This window comes from Podarcis gaigeae (assembly GCF_964106915.1).
Source record: "Podarcis gaigeae genome assembly, chromosome: 7".
NCBI lineage: Eukaryota > Metazoa > Chordata > Lepidosauria > Squamata > Lacertidae > Podarcis > Podarcis gaigeae.
In genome coordinates, this window is record NC_139683.1 from 10,876,505 (window position 1) to 10,894,222 (window position 17,718).

Sequence of the window (17,718 nt, forward strand, 5' to 3'; positions counted from 1 at the left end):
CAGGCCTCCTGTTGATCAACATCCTGTCCTTTTAAGGGTGTGTGTGTTACTGGCTTCTTTTGTATTTATTTGTTTTTTGTTTTGCATTTTCATGCTGTGAAATTCCTCTTTAAGATCTTTGGGTGAAGGAGTGGTATACAAATTTGACAAACGACACTACTTCCCTTTTAAAGCCACAGTGGGGCGTTGTTTAGCATGCCTCCCAACCCTAGCGAAGCCACTTTCGAGATTAAAATGCTTATTTCGCAAAGCGCAGGTGAGCTGCATTCGTGTTGCTCTACAATGTTGGCGTTATCCGTTGTTTTTTAAGCCGCTTTGAGATTCATGAATGAATCTGCCGTCCTACACTTCCGGCACAAAACCGAGCTGCCTCCCCACTTTCTAACCCCCTCTCCAAGTCCAGATAGCGAGCCCGGGGCTGGCTAGGCATTTCGTTGGCCTACAATGCACCCCCCTCGCCCCTGTCAGCTTGTCTGTGCATTCGCGTTGCTGGGAGCCAGCTCTGGAGCCTTAGAATACAAGCGTGGGCAAAACCCCCGCGAGAAAAGCCACTCGGCGTCCTCCGGTTCGGTGCCGGAATTGTACGGAGAGAGTTCCATTTCCCCGCCCCCTAAGCCCTTACCTCTTTAGCCGCCGCGAGCAAAGAGGAACGTAATATAAACCGCCGGCTAGGCCCCGCCTCCTGCGCTCGGTTGCCATGGCGACGGCGTCGCCCGTGAGGAGGCGGCCGCCGCCGAAGTAAAGCGAAGGCCCAGTCAGCGACCATGGGGCGCAGTGAGTCCCGCTTTCCTCGCGTCTTCGCCGGCGGGGTGGTGGTGGGGAGGGGGTGCGAACCGCTCGGCGCCGAGCCTGAGGGAAAAATGGGACGGAGGGTCTGTTTTTTTTTTTTGGGGGGGGAAGGGAGAAACCCCGGAACCGGTTTTCCCTGAGAGAACAGCAGGGGGCCTTGCGGTGCCTTTAGAGCAGGACCTCGCCGTGCATTTAGAAGGCGGCCAACCGTCGTTTGTAACGGTTGCTCAAAGCACGTGACCCTGTCCCTGCCCCGCGCGCAAAGCCTCCTGGGAAATGCAGTTCCCACGCCCTTTCCTCACACCCCCTGCGCCTCGTGGCTTCAGGTGTTTGCTGCCACCTCCCGCCTCTCTCTGGAGCATGTGCAGAGGGCAGGGAGCTTTCTTTCTCCCCACACCGTAGCTAAACTGCTGCATAACCTTTAGAAGACATCTGAAGGCAGTCCTATATAGGGAAGTTTCTTCTAATGTGTCGTGTTAGCTGGGCGGGGCCCTATTATTATTATTATTATTATTATTATTATTATTATTATTATTATTATTATTTCCCAGAGTGCCTGGGGCAACCCAGTCAGATGGACGGGGCCTTATTATTATTATTATTTCCCAGAGTGCCTGGGGCAACCCAGTCAGATGGACGGGGCCCTATTATTATTATTATTATTATTATTATTATTATTATATCCCAGAGTGCCTGGGACAACCCAGTTAGATGGACGGGGCACTATTATTATTATTATTATTATTATTATTATTATTATTCAGGGCTGGATTTAGGTTCGATGAGGCCCTAAGCTACTGAAGGTAATGGGGCCTTTTATATGTCCAGCTGTCCTTTGTCAACAACAAATTGTCGCTGTTTTTTATGTTGAATATATGCTATATGGTAATTTATGGACCTGATAGGTATCTAAAGCCATTTGCTCATAACAAAATATGAACTTTATCAATGTAATTGTTGAACTGAAATACAATTAGGAAGAAGTATATTAATAGTGAAATAATTATTAAAATTTTATTTTATTTGCATTTTATCTTACATTTTGGAAATGTACACCCAGTTGTTGTTTTTCCTTTAATTTTTTTGGGGCCCCTAAGAGAGTGGAGCCCTAAGCTATAGCTTGTTTAGCTTATACGTAAATCTGGAACAATATTATTGAGGAGGCATTTCCTCCCAAGCCAAGAGCATGTGCAGAGAGTGCTTCTCAAGCCAAGGGGGAATGACTTTGAAGCCGGTGGGCCTGAACACGTGCAGAGGACATCTTCCTGTACAGGGAGCACGTGGAAAGGGGATGCTGAATAAGCTAAGGAGGCAAAGGCACCTGCAGGAAGCCTTTTTCAGCCTGTGGAAGGAGAGCTCATCTCTGCGCATATGCAGAGGGTGCTCCCGGTTCTGACAGCCCAAAAGCACGTGCAGAAGGGATTTCCAAGTCAAGAGCATGTGCAGAGGCAAGGGGGCAGTGGTGGTGGTGGTGGGGATAGCTGTCCCCCCATCAAGTAAATAAATAAAAAAACTAAATGTTGAAATTGTAGAAAGGTTTAGACATATTTTTTCTGAGCACTTCGGATCAATAGAAAATAATTTAAAACTACTGAGCGCTCACAATGTGCTCCCCCGCCTCTACCCCTCTCTCATAGTGAATAGACTACAGTACAAACTTAAGTAAGTTTAAACGCTTTACCTATGGTGACCAGAGGTCTCATTCATGCATTGTTCAGTGTTACAGCAAAAACAACACAGGTAAAAACTTCTGCAGTACAAATTCCATCAGTTAGTTTAAACATGGAGTCTGGCACTCAGGAGCCCCAGTCTCATTCCCCTGGTCAGTTACGTGGTTCAAAAAGAAGAGAAAAGAGAGCAAAAGGAATAGGAAACAAGCCTTCCTCCCTCCCCCAAAATATGGGAGCATGACCCAGCTGAGCCTTCTCTAGAAATTTACAGCTTTGTGGTCTTTATTTACTAATTAGCATAGACATGCATTGTTAGGTTTAATTGCAAAATCTCCCACAAAAACAGCATTGGAATGCATTCTTATGAGATCAGTTCTGCGCATCATTTAACCAAGCTGATGTTGTTTTTTCCTGTGATGAAATTAATTTCCCCACAAAACACATATTTTATACACCACAGAAGATCTCAGGTTCACTCCCCAGCATCTTCAGGTAGGACTAGGAAAGAGTCCTGTCTGAGACTGGAGAACTGCTGCCAATTAGTGGCAACATTAATGAGCTGGATGGACCAATGGGCAGCTTCTATTTTTCTATGCTATTGCAAGAAGTATTGCCTTAGAAAAGTATCAAATGCAGAAGTGAGAATATAAAACTCACTTCTGGATTTGATATCTTTCTAAGGCAATGAATGTGGCCTTACTTTATGGAAGGAATTGCTTCTGTATTTACTATGATATCTCTTTCAGTCACAGAAGAGCTAGTTAGACAAAGGGCAGAACATAACAACTGTGAAATCTTTTCCTTGGAAGAAATTTCCTTACACCAGCAGAATATAGAGAAAATAGAACATCTTGACAAATGGTGCCGGGATTTGAAAATTCTGTATCTTCAAAATAATCTGATCCCCAGAATTGGTGAGTAAACTCAGTGATGTGTTAATCTGTCTGACAGCTGAAAATGGTCTAAGATGATATTGGGAGGGGGAAAGTTTTAAAAGGGATAAGCTGTTCAAGGCCCATAACGTTTTAAGAAGAGAAAACAGCTTTCAAAAACTCCTTTCTGTTTTGTCCTATACAAATACTTCACAAGCTATAACTAGGAAGTTGTTCATTAATTTACCTTTCTGCTTCCTCTGAAACTTACAAATGCGGTGAGTAAATTGTGTATAGGGTCACTCCCTTAATCTCAAGAAGCTGGTGTAAAGCAAGCTGTCATTTTAAGCCAGCATAGAGTGATGCCAGATCCAAAACTCCTTCAGGAGCAAGCCTTCTGCCTGCTGAGCTGGTTCAAGCCTATCAAAAAAGAAAACAAGCCTTTAAAATAGCTTGTCTTACACTTCCATTTTTTGCCAGGTCATCTGAGCATCCTGCTTAAATCCCTGCTGCCTGTTCCTGCTCCCAGAATGCTGCTTTTGGGGGACAGAGATCCAATCTCATTCTTAGCAGAGCCACTGTCATCTCAATTCCCCTTCCATTTGAACTGAATTCATTCACTAGTATTCTAATTTTTCTGAATGAAATGGTAATGCTTTGATTCATCCCCTTAAAAATATAGAGAGATGTGCAGAAATGAAATGAATAATAATAGTAATAATAACACGGTGGTCTTGGCTTCTTGAAGTTTTTTTTTTATCTGTTTTCTGTTTGGTTGGTAATTTAAAAACTATTACTGTATCTTCTTCATTAAGCCTAACCTTGCAGATTGACGTGATCCGTAATAAATTCTGTTTCAGAAAACGTTAGCAAACTGAAGAAGCTTGAATATTTAAATTTGGCTTTAAACAACATTGAAAAAATTGAGAATTTGGAAGGTAAGATCTTTGCCTTACAAAAAAAAATGTAAGTCATGCTTGTTAATATGGAAAAGGATTCATCTTTTTATGATCGAGAATGGTACTGCTGAAACCCTGCTGGATTCTGGGCACACATGGATTTTCTGTTTCTCAGAAGCAGACATTTATTAACTTGTCTAGGTTCAAGTTATTGAACCTGTCAACAGAAGGAATATCAAGCAGAGATGTTTGCATTCAGCAAGTGGAACAAACTTTATCCAGCTTGAGACACCTCCTTGAATTGATAGGTGATGCTCAATATAAGTACTTCCATGCCAGGCTTATTCATTAGTCTGGGTGAGAAAGAGACCTGCTCTCACTTTAGTTTTGTCTGCAGGGGATCCTTTCCCAAGAGTCTGTGACATCAAAACATTGTATGTGATCTTCACACATTAGGTTCTCCAGCCCACAGAATTTTGTTGATACGTTGTTTGAGTGAGTTGGCACAACACTAGATTGAAGCTTGGAGTACAGTGGAACCTCGTGTTATGGACAGGATCCGTTCTGGAGGCCTGTCCATAACATGGAACTGACGCAAGCTGAAGCGCTGTGTCTGTGCATGCGCACGGCGTGATTTAGCTCTTCTGCGCATGCGCAAGCAGCAAAACCCTGAAGTAACCCGTTGCAGTACTTCCGGGTTGCCGTGGGACACAACACAAAAACACGTAACCTGAAGCGGACGCAACATGAGGTATGACTGTATTGTGCTTAAATAGTAATGGCAGTATAATTTAAGTGATTGCCCAATTCTCCAGTGCGGCAGTTGGGCTGCTGGACTATGCAAGCTAGCCAAAAGGTAGCTGTGCAATCGGACTGGTTAATCAAATATCTTCTGTAAGGTAAAGGTAAAGGTACCCCTGCCCGTACGGGCCAGTCTTGACAGACTCTGGGGTTGTGCGCCCATCTCACTCAAGAGGCCAGGGGCTAGCGCTGTCCGGAGACACTTCTGGGTCACGTGGCCAGCGTGACAAAGCTGCATCTGGCGAGCCAGAGCCGCACACGGAAACGCCGTTTACCTTCCCGCCAGTAAGCGGTCCCTATTTATCTACTTGTACCCGGAGGTGCTTTCGAACTGCTAGGTTGGCAGGCGCTGGGACCGAGCAGCGGGAGCGCACCCCGCCGCAGGGATTCGAATCGCCGACCTTTCGATCGGCAAGTCCTAGGCGCTGAGGCTTTAACCCACAGCGCCACCTGCGTCCCACATCTTCTGTAAGGCTGCACATTTAAATGGTGGTAAGGTTAATTTAGAGCCAGTATATTCTAGTATGCCTGCCTCACCCTCATCTCTAGAAATGGATCCTTGGCTATGCTGTTTCTAGAATTCTTGGGGTGGGGATGACTTGATTTTGAGAACAAAATGTGAGCTTCTAACAGTTCAAGCATGTCACTGTTTCTCTCCTACAAAAAGCAGGAGGCTCCAGGGGAGACTTTTATTTTGAGGAGAAAATGCTGGAGACCTGGGTTTTTTGTTTATATAATGTGCAGGTTGGGCAGATGGAAAGCAGGTGTGCACGCAAGCAGAAAGGAACATAGTTTCTCCCTTGGAATCTCTGCTTTATGTCTGAAATCTTGGAGGGCTACTGCCAGCTAGAGTAGATGCTGCTGGCTCAGTGATGTCCTGACTATACCAGGTGGCAATAGAGTCAAGGCCAGCCAGCCATGGGTAGATCCAAGTGAGCAGCTTGCTCCAACAAAGGCTGGAGGTAAACAGGCTTTTATGAGTACTTTCCTCCACTCTGCCCTTTCCTGGCTCTAGTCCTTTGGCCTGAAGACTATGGATCTTAGAGGGTTGTCTCCTTGGCTTGAAGACAAGTGCCTCTCATTCTTTCTGTGAACCCCCACCTGGTGTGCAGACACAGCAGTGCAGGAAGGACTAGATTCCTCCAGCGAGTCAGGCTCAGAGAACAGCATCTGTGAGTTTCTTGACTCAGGCTCTACAAGTTCTTGACCACCAGCCTAAGGTTGCATGGGCTCCAAACCATCATCTTTGAGAACCAGGTCCAATTCCCCAGCTGGTCATGCAGCAGCCCTAGACTTGGCCAGCTCTTCTGCCTCTGACTCTAAGCTGGAGGCTGTGGCCATGAAAAATGGACCAAAGATCTGGCTCAATATCAGCTTTATATGTTAATCTGATTGTGTAGGAGGGCAGCCATTTGAAAACTGTAGCACCTTTAATAGTTGTGTAGAAGAGGGGACTTTAGCAGGTGCAGCTTGTATGATGTGCGTCATGTGCTGAAATCCACTTTTCTATACATCTCTTAAAGGTTCAGGAGCCCTGTCCACCTTTTCATCTTGTTATCCCATCTTTCAGCAGAGTAAATCAGTTCCACTGAAAACTGTGGAGTTTGCTTCTCAGTAGACCTGTGTAAGATTGCAGTGTGAGGCTGTGTTCTAGATCCATTTGCCCAAAATTAAGTCTGACTGAGCTTAGGGGGAGTCACTTCTGAATGTTAGTTACATTCTTCACAGCGCAAGCCGGTTATGAAAGAATGTGGAAAAATCACAGACCAATTTAGCAACCAATTGCAGGAGAAACATTCAGTGTGCAAGGCAGAAGCATATTGCTGTAGCTAGAGTCTCTTTAAAAATGGAAACTGATAACAGCCCAAATGAATGCTAAGATTAATCAGAATATAAATGAAGTTCCCAGTATATTGTTGCATATAACTCTGGAGAACTACTGTTTCTCCCTTCTGCTTTCATCCTGCTTTTCTGTGAGACAACTGTATCGACGAAAAAATTTCCACCTTGGAAGCTCAGAGTTGCAAAATTAACCCTCTAATCATCTGGGTCACATAAAACTATAAATCTTAGACGTATTCTATATAATCTGATTGAATTTTTCCCTTTTTTGAGATGGGGTCCACCCCAGGCTAAGCACCTCTAATAGATTATATCCTATAAGAACATGCCTACGATCAAAGGAAAGCAAAAGTTCCTAGTGGCCACATGTAGAGAACAGGAGGGAACAAATGGTCTAAATACAGGAAGCAGGTGCAAGACAGAAATGATAGCAATTACAGTTCTGTATTATTCCCTCTGCTACAGGAGTGTTAAGGCTAAGATTTCTTGTATGCTGGCTGGGCAAAGCAGCAGTTCAGCAAAGGAGCAATGTTTCAGGGCAAGGTTGCTAAAACAATTTAAATAATCCTGCTGTATATGATCCAGAAAGGTATCTGCTATAAATGGGATTATGGAATAGCAAGTTGGTAGAGAGATGTTAATTGTTCCATTTATTTAGGGCTACAGATGTGTTCTTGTTAAGGCTTTTAAGATGGATAAATAAATAAATATATAATAATAATAATAATAATAATAATAATAATAATAATAATAATAAATAATATATATATATATTTATACCCCACCCTCCTCAGCCACGACTGGGCTCAGGGCGGCTAACAACCAATAATAAAAACAAGTTGATTAAAATACAATTTAAAAAAATAAGATTAAAATACAACATTAAAACATTAGGATGCAGCCTCTTCACAGGAGGAGAAAGGAAAAAGAAAGACGGGGCGGTAACCAATTCTAAGCCAAAGACCAGGTGGAACAACTCTGTCTTACAGGCCCTGCGGAAAGAAATCAGATCCCGCAGGGCCCTGGTCTCATGAGACAGAGCGTTCCACCAGACCGGAGCCAGTGTTGAGAAGGCCCTGGCTCTGGTTGAGGCTAATCTAACTTCCTTAGGGCCCGGGACCTCTAGGGTGTTGCTGTTTGTGGACCTTAAGGTCCTCCGTGGGGCATACCAGAAGAGGCGTAGGTACGAGGGTCCTAGGCTGTGAAGGGCTTTAAAGGTCAAAACCAGCACCTTAAATCTGACCCTGTACTCCACCAGGAGCCAGTGCAGCTGGAAAAGCACTGGTTGAATATGCTCCCATGGCAGAGACCCTGTGAGGAGCCTCACTGCAACATTCTGCACCCGCTGGAGTTTCTGGGACAGCTTCAAGGGCAGCCCTGCGTAGAGCGAATTACAGTAGTCAAGCTTGTACTTCTTCACACAGTACATACTTAAACTGTCGAACTCGCTCCCACATGAGACAGTGATGTCCACCAACTTAGATGGCTTTAAAATTCATGTAGGCAAGGGCTAGCAATGGCTGCTAGTAATGATTCCTATCCTCCACCTGCACAGTTGAAGGCAGCAATGCTTTCTGAATACCAGCTGCTGGAAAGCACAGGAAGAGAGGGTGCTGTTGTGCTTGAATCCTGCTCATGTCCCACAGGCATCTGGTTGGCCACTGTGAGAACAGGATGCTGGACTAGCTAGGCTAGAAGCAAACTCTTCACGTAGTTCTCATTTTTTCAAATGAACATTTCAAATGAACATCATCTTTAATTGACTCTTTTGTTTTACAAGAAGTCTGAATTAAAAACAAGCACGCTGTCCTAATTTTTAAGATGTCAGTTGTCTTCTTAGAATCTGACGTTTCTGTTTGTGAAATGAAAGGCAAGCAGGAGCTGTGTCCCATGATGACTCGGAGATGAGCGGGTGTGCTTATTAAATGCAGAGTTAATAATGATTTTTTTTAAAAAAAAAACACCCTCTCATATTTGCCAAATAGGCTGTGAAGAATTGCAGAAGCTGGATTTGACAGCTAATTTCGTTGGAGAATTGTCCAGTGTTAAGACCCTGAAAAACAACATACACCTTAAAGAGCTCTTCCTTACCGGAAACCCCTGCACTGATTTTGAAGGTTATAGGCAGTTTGTCGTTGCTACCCTTCATCAACTCAAAGTACGTCTCATGTAAAATATTAACTGCAAGCACCTTTGTGTCAAGGGCCAGGTTAATCCAACACACTAAAGCAAAATATAGATTAGAGATGTAGTATTAATTTGATTCATTTGTTTTACCAGTTGAACTCAGTAGGGCTTAGACACGAATTAATTAATTAATTCAAAGTCTTTATACTCTGCCCTTCCTCCAGATTAGAGCACAGTGTGGCTGATAATACAACAGGCAGTATAAACAGTAATATAAAACAAAGCAAAACCATATATCCACTGTAAAAACAGCAGCACTAAGCCTCCACTCTAACCAGTATCCATCACTATCAGGTTCCAAAGGCTGGGACAAATAATTATGTTTTGACCTGTTTTCTAAAAAGAGCTAACGTGGAGAGTTGTCGTATAGGTTTGCATAGTATAGGTCTGAACTGTTAATCAACTAAAAACATGCATTTGATTCATTGGGCAGGATATAATTTCTTAATTATTTTTAATACATGTGCTTATAAATATGCATATTGCCAGTACCATCCTAAAAGAGGAACATAGGATGGATTTCCTTCTCTAAGATGATACTTCTTCCAACACATGGTGTCAGGGAACTGACATCAGAGCGAGAAGCGGAGGCAGGGCTCCAGAGCGATGCCGGAGAGGGGACCAGCATGGGGGAAGGAGTTCAGCGTAACACCAATAGAGAAGAGAGGGAGATGGAGGAATTGGTGACAGGGCTCCAAGACCCTTCACCCGAAACTAGTGCAGAGAGTGCTGGCACGCCCCTGCCTTCCCCTTACTTGTGCAGACGCGTTCCGCGCAGGGAACATAGGAGGAGACTCGGGGTCAAACGGCTTTTATGCTGGAAGAGGTTCAAGAAACGCCCACTGACGGATTCTGCAAGTGACTAACAGGTCACGGAGGGCGAGCTCTGACCCTAAGCATGGTTGGGCAAGCAAACTAACTAAACCGAAGGCAATTTACGCACAAGTAACCCCTCACAACCATTACACATGGATACATGATCTAAAAATAAAGGAAGTATGTTAAAAACTATGGTTTTTAACCAGAGGCAAATTTTGCATATTTTAATCTTTTCACCTGATATTTACTAGGCAAGATGAAAAGAAGGAAGTGGTAAAAGTCAAGTTTATGACCACTGACTGACTTGCTTTTGATTTTTCCTGGAGCAAAATATAACTATATGCACACCAGTCTTGTTAATAGGTTGTAAAAAGTAGTCCACATGTAATTACATTTTAGACTCTAAAACTTCTATTTCCTTCATGAAGTTAAAAATGATTTGCGTAAAGTAACTTTAAGAAACATATACAGTGTGGCATCAAGTAACCACCACAATGACCCAGTTCAGGTATAACAGGAAATCATACTTTGCCGTGATGTGAAAGAGCCACAATAAGCCACTTTGGGTGTACAACTCTGGAAGGGTTTGCAATAAGCCGATGTGATCCTTGGCCTGAAGAAGATTAGTCACCTGGGCTATAGTTTGCTGAGGTCAAGCATCATGGAGAAACAGTGGGTAGTTTTTATTTCTATTGTATACTAAAATGGATTTAATAAAAATGATTGAATGGGGGATGGATTTCTTTGGTGTTTGTATTGAGCTTTTATTTTGCTCCCTCCCTTTAAGTTTTTGGATTCTAAAGAGATAGGACGTTCAGAGAGGATTCAGGCTTTACAGAGCTACCCTGAGGTAGCAAAACAAATCCAAGAGCAAGAGAAGGCCTACCTGATTAAAAGAAGACAAGAAAAAGAAGAGGCACAGAGAAGGATACAAGAAAAGCATGAGAAGAAAAAGAAAAATGAGAATCAAAAGAAATATAATCCAGGATACGATGGACGGTGGTACACAGACATCAGTAGCAGCATGTATGTGTTTTTATTAGCCTATTTTATATCTTTCTCTTGATACAGATTTTTTTTCTGCCCTGGAAAGACGTGTGTATAGCATAATGGTAGGCTATCATATGTCTCTTTAGGTCACATGGGGCTCTCATGTGCTGAGAATCTCCATCAGTATCTGCCCTGCCATCTGAAGCAAAATGGGTGTAACCTGGAGAAATAGCCTTCTCTGTGGTGGCACCATAATTATGGAATTACTTCCTCTATGAGACTTGCCTAGCGTCCACATTGCTAAACTTTAAGCGCCTGGTGAAAACATTTTTATTCCCAGACTTTTATATTTTTAGCTGCCACTTTCAATCATATTTTATTACAATGTAATGCATGCCAGAAATATTATTGAAAAGCGGGGTATGAGTTAAAATTAATAAAGTTTCAAAGATACTTTGTGTGCGTGTTGCTTTTTTCAGCCCATATTCTGTAAGAGAGAAAGAGAACCAGCAGAAGGCTGAAGAAGGAAATGAATACCGTGATTTAGTGATAAAGGAAGATGACGAAGAAGAGAGAGCCTTTTGGGAGGAACCTGTGCCTTATACTCCGGAGGCTAGGTTAGAAGCTCACAGATATATTGAAGAGAAAAATAAAGCAAAAGAAAGCAGGTATAATTCTAATGCACTTTTGTCATGTTTGCACTGATTTTCACTTATCCACAATACCAAATATTGTTAATCTTTGCCCCTTCTATCTCAGCGACATTCAGCATCGCTTAGGTCTAATGACTATAATCTGCACAATATCTTTATTGCAGAAATAAAAAAGTAGAGATAGCTGTGTGGGACTGTAAGGAAAGATCCAGAATCCTTATTAGGGCAATAACTATTATGCCACAAAAATATTGCAGATGTTGCCTATGAGTGTCTGCTGTAGATTGTACCCATATAAATGCCCCGTGGTACCCTGCAGTAGTTTAAAGCAGTGGTTAAAGCAAGGTGCATGGTTACAGGTAAAAGTTAAGGTAAGTGAGGTGATGCTTGAGTACAGGAAATGGTAAAAGCTTGGAAGTGATCTTCCTCCAGTAGAGAAGGGGATCTGTGGGTGGATTGCTTCCATTCGCTCCACTAGACGGGACTAATCAAATTCTCTCATGAGACTGGCTGAATGGTGACTGAGCCATGAAATCTCAGGTTCAAATCTTGTATCTGTGCCAGAATTGCACTCTGGTTCTGCCCAGGTGGTTAAGTAGTTTAAAATTTATCCCAGTGTTGCAGGAGCTACTCTTAGATAAGATACTCCCATGTAGCTGGGAGAATAGGCAAGATGTTCTCCTTCAGCACCAGTGTGTTTGGTGGGTGGGAAATAATACTGGCCTACTTTGCAGTGTCTTTGTGGAGGTTCCTGAGATAATGAATATGAAGCACTTCATATACTCTGTGCTCTAGATCTGCACTGGTTGCCTATTTCCTACTGGACCAAATTCAAGGTCTTACTATCAGTATATTAAGCCCTTAATACAGAGGTTTTCAACCCTTTTGAGTCCATGGCTCCCTTAACCAACTACATTCTTTCTGCAGCACTTCTGTAGGGCTCAGGAGCCCAGTTATGTCACCCGTTGCCTGTAGAAATGACAGCCTCTCACCCTTTTTCAAATACACTCCCTTGTGGAGTGTTCCTTCAGCCACTTCTCCTCTCCCCTCTCCTTGGGAGTCCTTCGGGCAGATGCTGCTGTTGTCCCTGGTCTCTGAGCTGCCCCCCCCACCCCAAAGAGAGGTGCTTCCCAGAGGCACCATTTGCCTGCAGAGCTTATAGCCAGGGCTGCTGCAATAAACAGCTGTGCAAGCCTTTGAGAGGCAGGGACATGAGAGGGCATCAGAGGAGGGAGGGAAGGAAAGAGGAACAGAGGCCAGTGTTGTCCGTGGCACCCCTGACCATCATTCAACTCACCCCAAGGTGTCATGGCTGGCACACAGGTTGAAAACCACTGCCTTAATAGATTGGGACCAGTTTACTTGCGGGATTGCTTCACCCCATATATGACCACTTGATCACTTTGATCTGCAGAACTGGCACTGTTATAAGTGCCACATACTTCTCATTCAGCACCTGTAAGAAATCAGTCTTTAAGTGTGGCAAAACCTATGCTTTGGAACCTATCCTTTCCTCTTCAAATCAGGCAGGCATTTTCACTGTATTTTTCACTGCCTTCCGTTAAGAGTTTGGGTGTAATCCTTGATGCCTCCCTTTCCATGGAGGCGCAAGTTACAGCAACAGCCAAGGCGACATTTTTCCACCTTCGCCGCATCAAGCAGTTGGTCCCTTACCTTTCCCGCCCCAACCTGGCCACAGTGATCCATGCGACGGTCATCTCCAGGCTTGACTACTGAAATTCGCTCTATGCGGGGCTGCCCTTGAAGCTGTCCCAGAAACTGCAGCGGGTACAGAATGCTGCAGCGAGGCTCCTCACGGGGTCTCTGCCATGGGAGCATATTCACCCAGTGCTTTTCAAGCTGCACTGGCTCCCAGTGGAGTACAGGGTCAGATTTAAGGTGCTGCTTTTGACCTTTAAAGCCCTTCATGGCCTAGGACCCTCATACCTACGGGACCGCGTCTCCTGGTATGCCCCACGGAGAGCCTCAAGGTCCATAAATAATAACACCCTAGTGGTCCCAGGCCCTAAAGAAGTTAGATTGGCTTCAACCAGAGCCAGGGCCTTTTCAACTCTGGCTCCGGCCTGGTGGAATGCTCTGCCTCATGAGACCAGGGCCCTGCAGGATCTGATTTCTTTCCGCAGGGCCTGTAAGACAGAGTTGTTCCACCTGGCCTTTGGCTTGGAGCCAATTTGATTCCCTCCCCCCCCCCCCTCTCTCTCTCTCTTTCCCTCCTCTTTCTTTCTTTTCCTTCTCCTGCGATGAGGCTACATTTTAATATTTTAATGTTCCATTATTTTAATGTTGTATTTTATTTTTGTTTTTAAGTTGTAATCATTCATCTTGTTTTTATTATTGCTTGTAAGCCGCTCTGAGCCCGGCCTTGGCTGGAGAGGGCGGGGTATAAATAAAAAATTATTATTATTATTATTATTACTTTTGCAGACCCATTGCACAAAATACATGCTTGTGACACACTTTCCCCATGGGAGGGCATAAGTCTTTCAGTTTTAAAAAACACTGACTTAAACATATGGAGTACAGTGGTACCCCTAGTTGCGAACTTAATCCATTTCAGGGTGCCGTTCGCACCCTGAAAAGTCCGCAACTAGAGCACCTCTTCCGTGCATGTGTGCAGTGCGATTGAGCGCTTCTGTGCATGCACGAAGTGCGCAGATCGCTTCTGCACATGCGCGTGTGGCAAACCCGGAAGTAAAAGTTTGTAAGTTGAAAGTCCATAACGAGCAGAACGCAACTAGAGGTACCACTGTATATTCCAACATGCTTATATTTTGCTAAGGGCAGGAGGGGAAGATTTTGCAGAGAGATTGGGGATTAGATTCTTGCAGTTCTGTTCGTGGAATATTTGCTCGCTCCAGTGCTCACAAAGAAGCAGCCACCATCTCTACATTAGAACTCGCTGCGATAACCATATATGACTTGCTTTCAAAGTACCATGGAGAGCTCCTCTTTTTAAGGTTCCATTGCATGCATTGAAATCAGCCAAGCACTCCTTCTTTACAATGTTATCCATGCACCATGTTCAAACAGCAGGGGCACAGGCACCTTGGTTATAAGTATACTCCTTTGGGAGTAAGTTTCATTAAAATTAGGTGCTTAAGACTAGCATTGATAGAGCAGTTATTTTGAAACAGCATAAGATCCTTCTGTTTGGACTGGCATTTATTATCCAAGAACTGAGCCAATTGGGGGATGACAACATAACTGACTGCAGTTTTAACTTTATTTGCATTTCTAAAGTAGAGCAACGTGCCAGGTGTTTCCCTTGCATTAAGCAAATGTTTTTGTGTTTTATTTAAAAGCCCAAAAATCTTTCTCTTGTCTTCTCATTTCTGTCTTGGTTACCTCACAGAAGGGATGAGAAAGAGAAAAAAAACCAATAAAATACTGAAAATCCTTTCCTCACTTTTCTTTGTTAGAGAACAAACCAAGAAAGAGAAACCACCGAGGACTTTAATCACTCCAGAAGGAAGAGTTCTGAATATAAATGAACCTAAGTATGTAAGGAGGAATGTTCACTTGGGTTGTGTGGCCTTTTAGTGATGGAATTGGTTAAGTTATACACAGAAATTGTATGTGTCAGTTTACCAGAAATTGTGTCAGATTCTAAAATATCATGATATAAATGTATATGCACATATGAATTTTCCATATTTCCCCAAATCCATATGCTGCATACACTTGTTTCAAGGTATGGATAATTTTTGAATAGACATCAATACCCCACACTTTGGTTCCTCCAATGCCTTAGGTAGGATTTCCACATTAAAGACCATCTGGCCTTTACTGCTTTTCTTTATTCAGATCAAGTAAGTCACAAAGAGAATGAATAAATCTTTGCTGCGTACCTGAGTGCCATGAGAAGAAAGAAGAATAGTGGCAGGAAGGAAATATTGATGTTTACCTACAGTGTCTCACAAGAAACGCACCGTTTTATCGATGTCTCTGCTTTGCTGTAAAAATGTGTTGACAGCTGTACAAAAATAGGAGTAGCTTGCTTGTGTGAAGACGTCAAGTGTGTAATATCTTAAAATGTTGTGTTGACAGATCGGAATTATGGTTCTGGGAGCTACAGACATATTGAAGAAAGCTCTAGAGCCCCAGAGACTCGTGTTGTCAATAGTTACTGAATGATATGTACTATTGCCTTCTTTCAATGGATTCATATTGAGGGCCAGATTTTTATAAATGGTTAAGCAGGTTTGTGAGAAGCAGTAATATCCCCCCCACCCGGTGCAACTCAGTTTCACAACGTCGTTTTAATGCAGAGATGATTTAATGCATTTTAATGCTCTCTTTGGCCCTTCTATTTGCTGGTCTACAATTGTTCCTGGCCAGTGGACATGGGGGCTGAGGCTGATTTGAGTTAGAGTCCAATAATATGGTTCCCCTTCCCTGTTTGAATGCATGTGAAAAATGTTGGATTGGTGAGATCGAACTATACCAAGGTTATTATTATTCTTAGCATTTAAATAGCACTTTGGAGCATTCCAAAGGTTTTACAAACGGTGGGCAACATCCAACAATGTAGCTCCATTTGCGCAGAGATTTCTCTTTGTGCCATGAAACTTCCCCTCCCTCTTCTCTACCTGTGTGCCCTTCCTAAATGTGCTCTGGAGCGTTAGGGGAACCTTTCCAGAACAGATTTAGGGGGCATGTGGGGATTGCTTGAGGAGAAGGAGGAGAAGTTCCATTGCACAGCCAAAAGTCCTTGACTTTGGTTGGATACTGCCCATTATATTAGCTTACATTGCAGAGCAGGGGTTGAGACTAAGAAAATAAAGGCTTCCCTAAGGCTATCAAGAGGCAAGATACGAAACAGTTTTTTAAAAAAAATTATCAGTCTCTTAGCTACTATACTAAACTCTCGCTCTTCTCGCTCTGGTATTATAACATCCCATGTGATAACCTGACCTGTACTGGTTGGAGAACACTGAAACCAAAACAGATCTATCAGAGCTATAGAGAAGGACCATGTTTTGCATGGAGGAAGTCCCAGGTTCAGTCCCTGGGTATCTAGTAGTTTCTGTGTGAGAGACTGGAGTGCTGCACTGGTCAGAGTAGACCAAAATGGGCCAGATGGCAGATTCGTATGTTCCTATCCCAAATTCTTGTATCATCTTTTATACTGATTTTCTCAATTGTTTGCTCAAGGATTTCAGTTTATAGAACAATGCATAGCTCAGTAAAGCTTGTTGAAATAATGGGACCTGGAAAGCACTTTGCAAAACAAATTCTGTTCCTGATAGAAGAATAATGTTCGACCGTCACCCCTTCTTGTTAGTTTTTGGCCAGCAGGTGTCTCTCTTCCAGCACTGATATATAGCTTTGAATTAAACTGACCTCATGTCACTCATAAGCAATAAACCAGAGCACAGTTTGTGTGATATTCTGTAGGATTCTGCAGATATGTTAAAAGAAAGATGTATGTCTTGTTAATGCTAAATCTAAAGCAACTAGCAGTTGAAGTCTGCAGACTGTTTCTTTCAATTCTAGTAATGTTGTGCAAATCTTTTTGCTATTATTGCTAGGCTTCCTTTCTCTTTAAAAGATGATGAAGCAAACAACCAATTCATCCTGGATCTTGCTGTATACAGGTCAGAAAAAAATCACTATATTTGCACTGCTGCTGTGCCTGCTTTTGGACACTGCTGAACGTTATTAGTTACTCAACTGTTGGCTTTCCATTCATACTTTCATATGCACAGTGGATGGTGTTAAATTGACTATGTGAAGCAGCAAATATTATATTGCACATGTTTGCCTGTTTGTTTTCCGTAACTGGGCCAAATACCAGTGTTTTGGGAGAAGGGAGAGTTTTGACATCAAAGAAAATGCTTCAGGGCAGAGCATTAGCACACTCACACAAGCCTCAACCCGAGTCCTGCTCCCCCAAGGCTGCTTTAAAAAAATGAAATAAAGAGATGGGCGATCTGAAGGCATCTCATCTACTTTGGCCCTTAGTGCAGAGGTACTGAACTGGATTTCATTTGCAGGTTTGATGCAATTTCATCAACCCTTAATCCAGACAGGTTTGTTATCTCACTACAGCAGTAAACATTCTCACCTGTGGTTTCATGCAAATTGAGACCCAGTCTGTGTTGACTGTTGGGTGTGCCTGTATTCTTCTATGGATGATTTGCTTCTTGGGTTTGAATCTTGTTTCAGTCGCTTG

General features: G+C 43.1%; 1 protein-coding gene and 1 long non-coding RNA gene across 6 annotated transcripts in view; both read left to right on the forward strand.

Moving 5' to 3' along the window:
• Positions 1 to 617: 617 nt before the first annotated feature.
• DNAAF11 (dynein axonemal assembly factor 11) overlaps positions 618 to 17,718 on the forward strand; it is a 40,352-nt gene continuing 23,251 nt past the window's right edge. For 4 of the 5 annotated variants that reach the window (XR_014566788.1, XM_083749265.1, XM_083749267.1 and 1 more), the window contains exons 1-8: positions 618 to 774; positions 3,206 to 3,373; positions 4,192 to 4,269; positions 8,859 to 9,031; positions 10,667 to 10,905; positions 11,349 to 11,537; positions 14,963 to 15,040; positions 17,075 to 17,140. Coding sequence is in view for 4 of the 5 variants with exons in the window: in XM_083749265.1 (XP_083605391.1) it covers positions 765 to 774; positions 3,206 to 3,373; positions 4,192 to 4,269; positions 8,859 to 9,031; positions 10,667 to 10,905; positions 11,349 to 11,537; positions 14,963 to 15,040; positions 17,075 to 17,140 (1,001 nt within the window). In the remaining variant the exon portion in view is untranslated. The remainder of the gene's footprint in view (positions 775 to 3,205; positions 3,374 to 4,191; positions 4,270 to 8,858; positions 9,032 to 10,666; positions 10,906 to 11,348; positions 11,538 to 14,962; positions 15,041 to 17,074; positions 17,141 to 17,718) is intronic. The other variant, XM_083749266.1, reaches the window with a different exon arrangement.
• Positions 4,277 to 7,563, forward strand: LOC310849336. Its single transcript, XR_014566871.1, has 3 exons — positions 4,277 to 4,538; positions 4,570 to 5,129; positions 5,505 to 7,563. It is a non-coding gene; the product is annotated as an uncharacterized lncRNA (long non-coding RNA).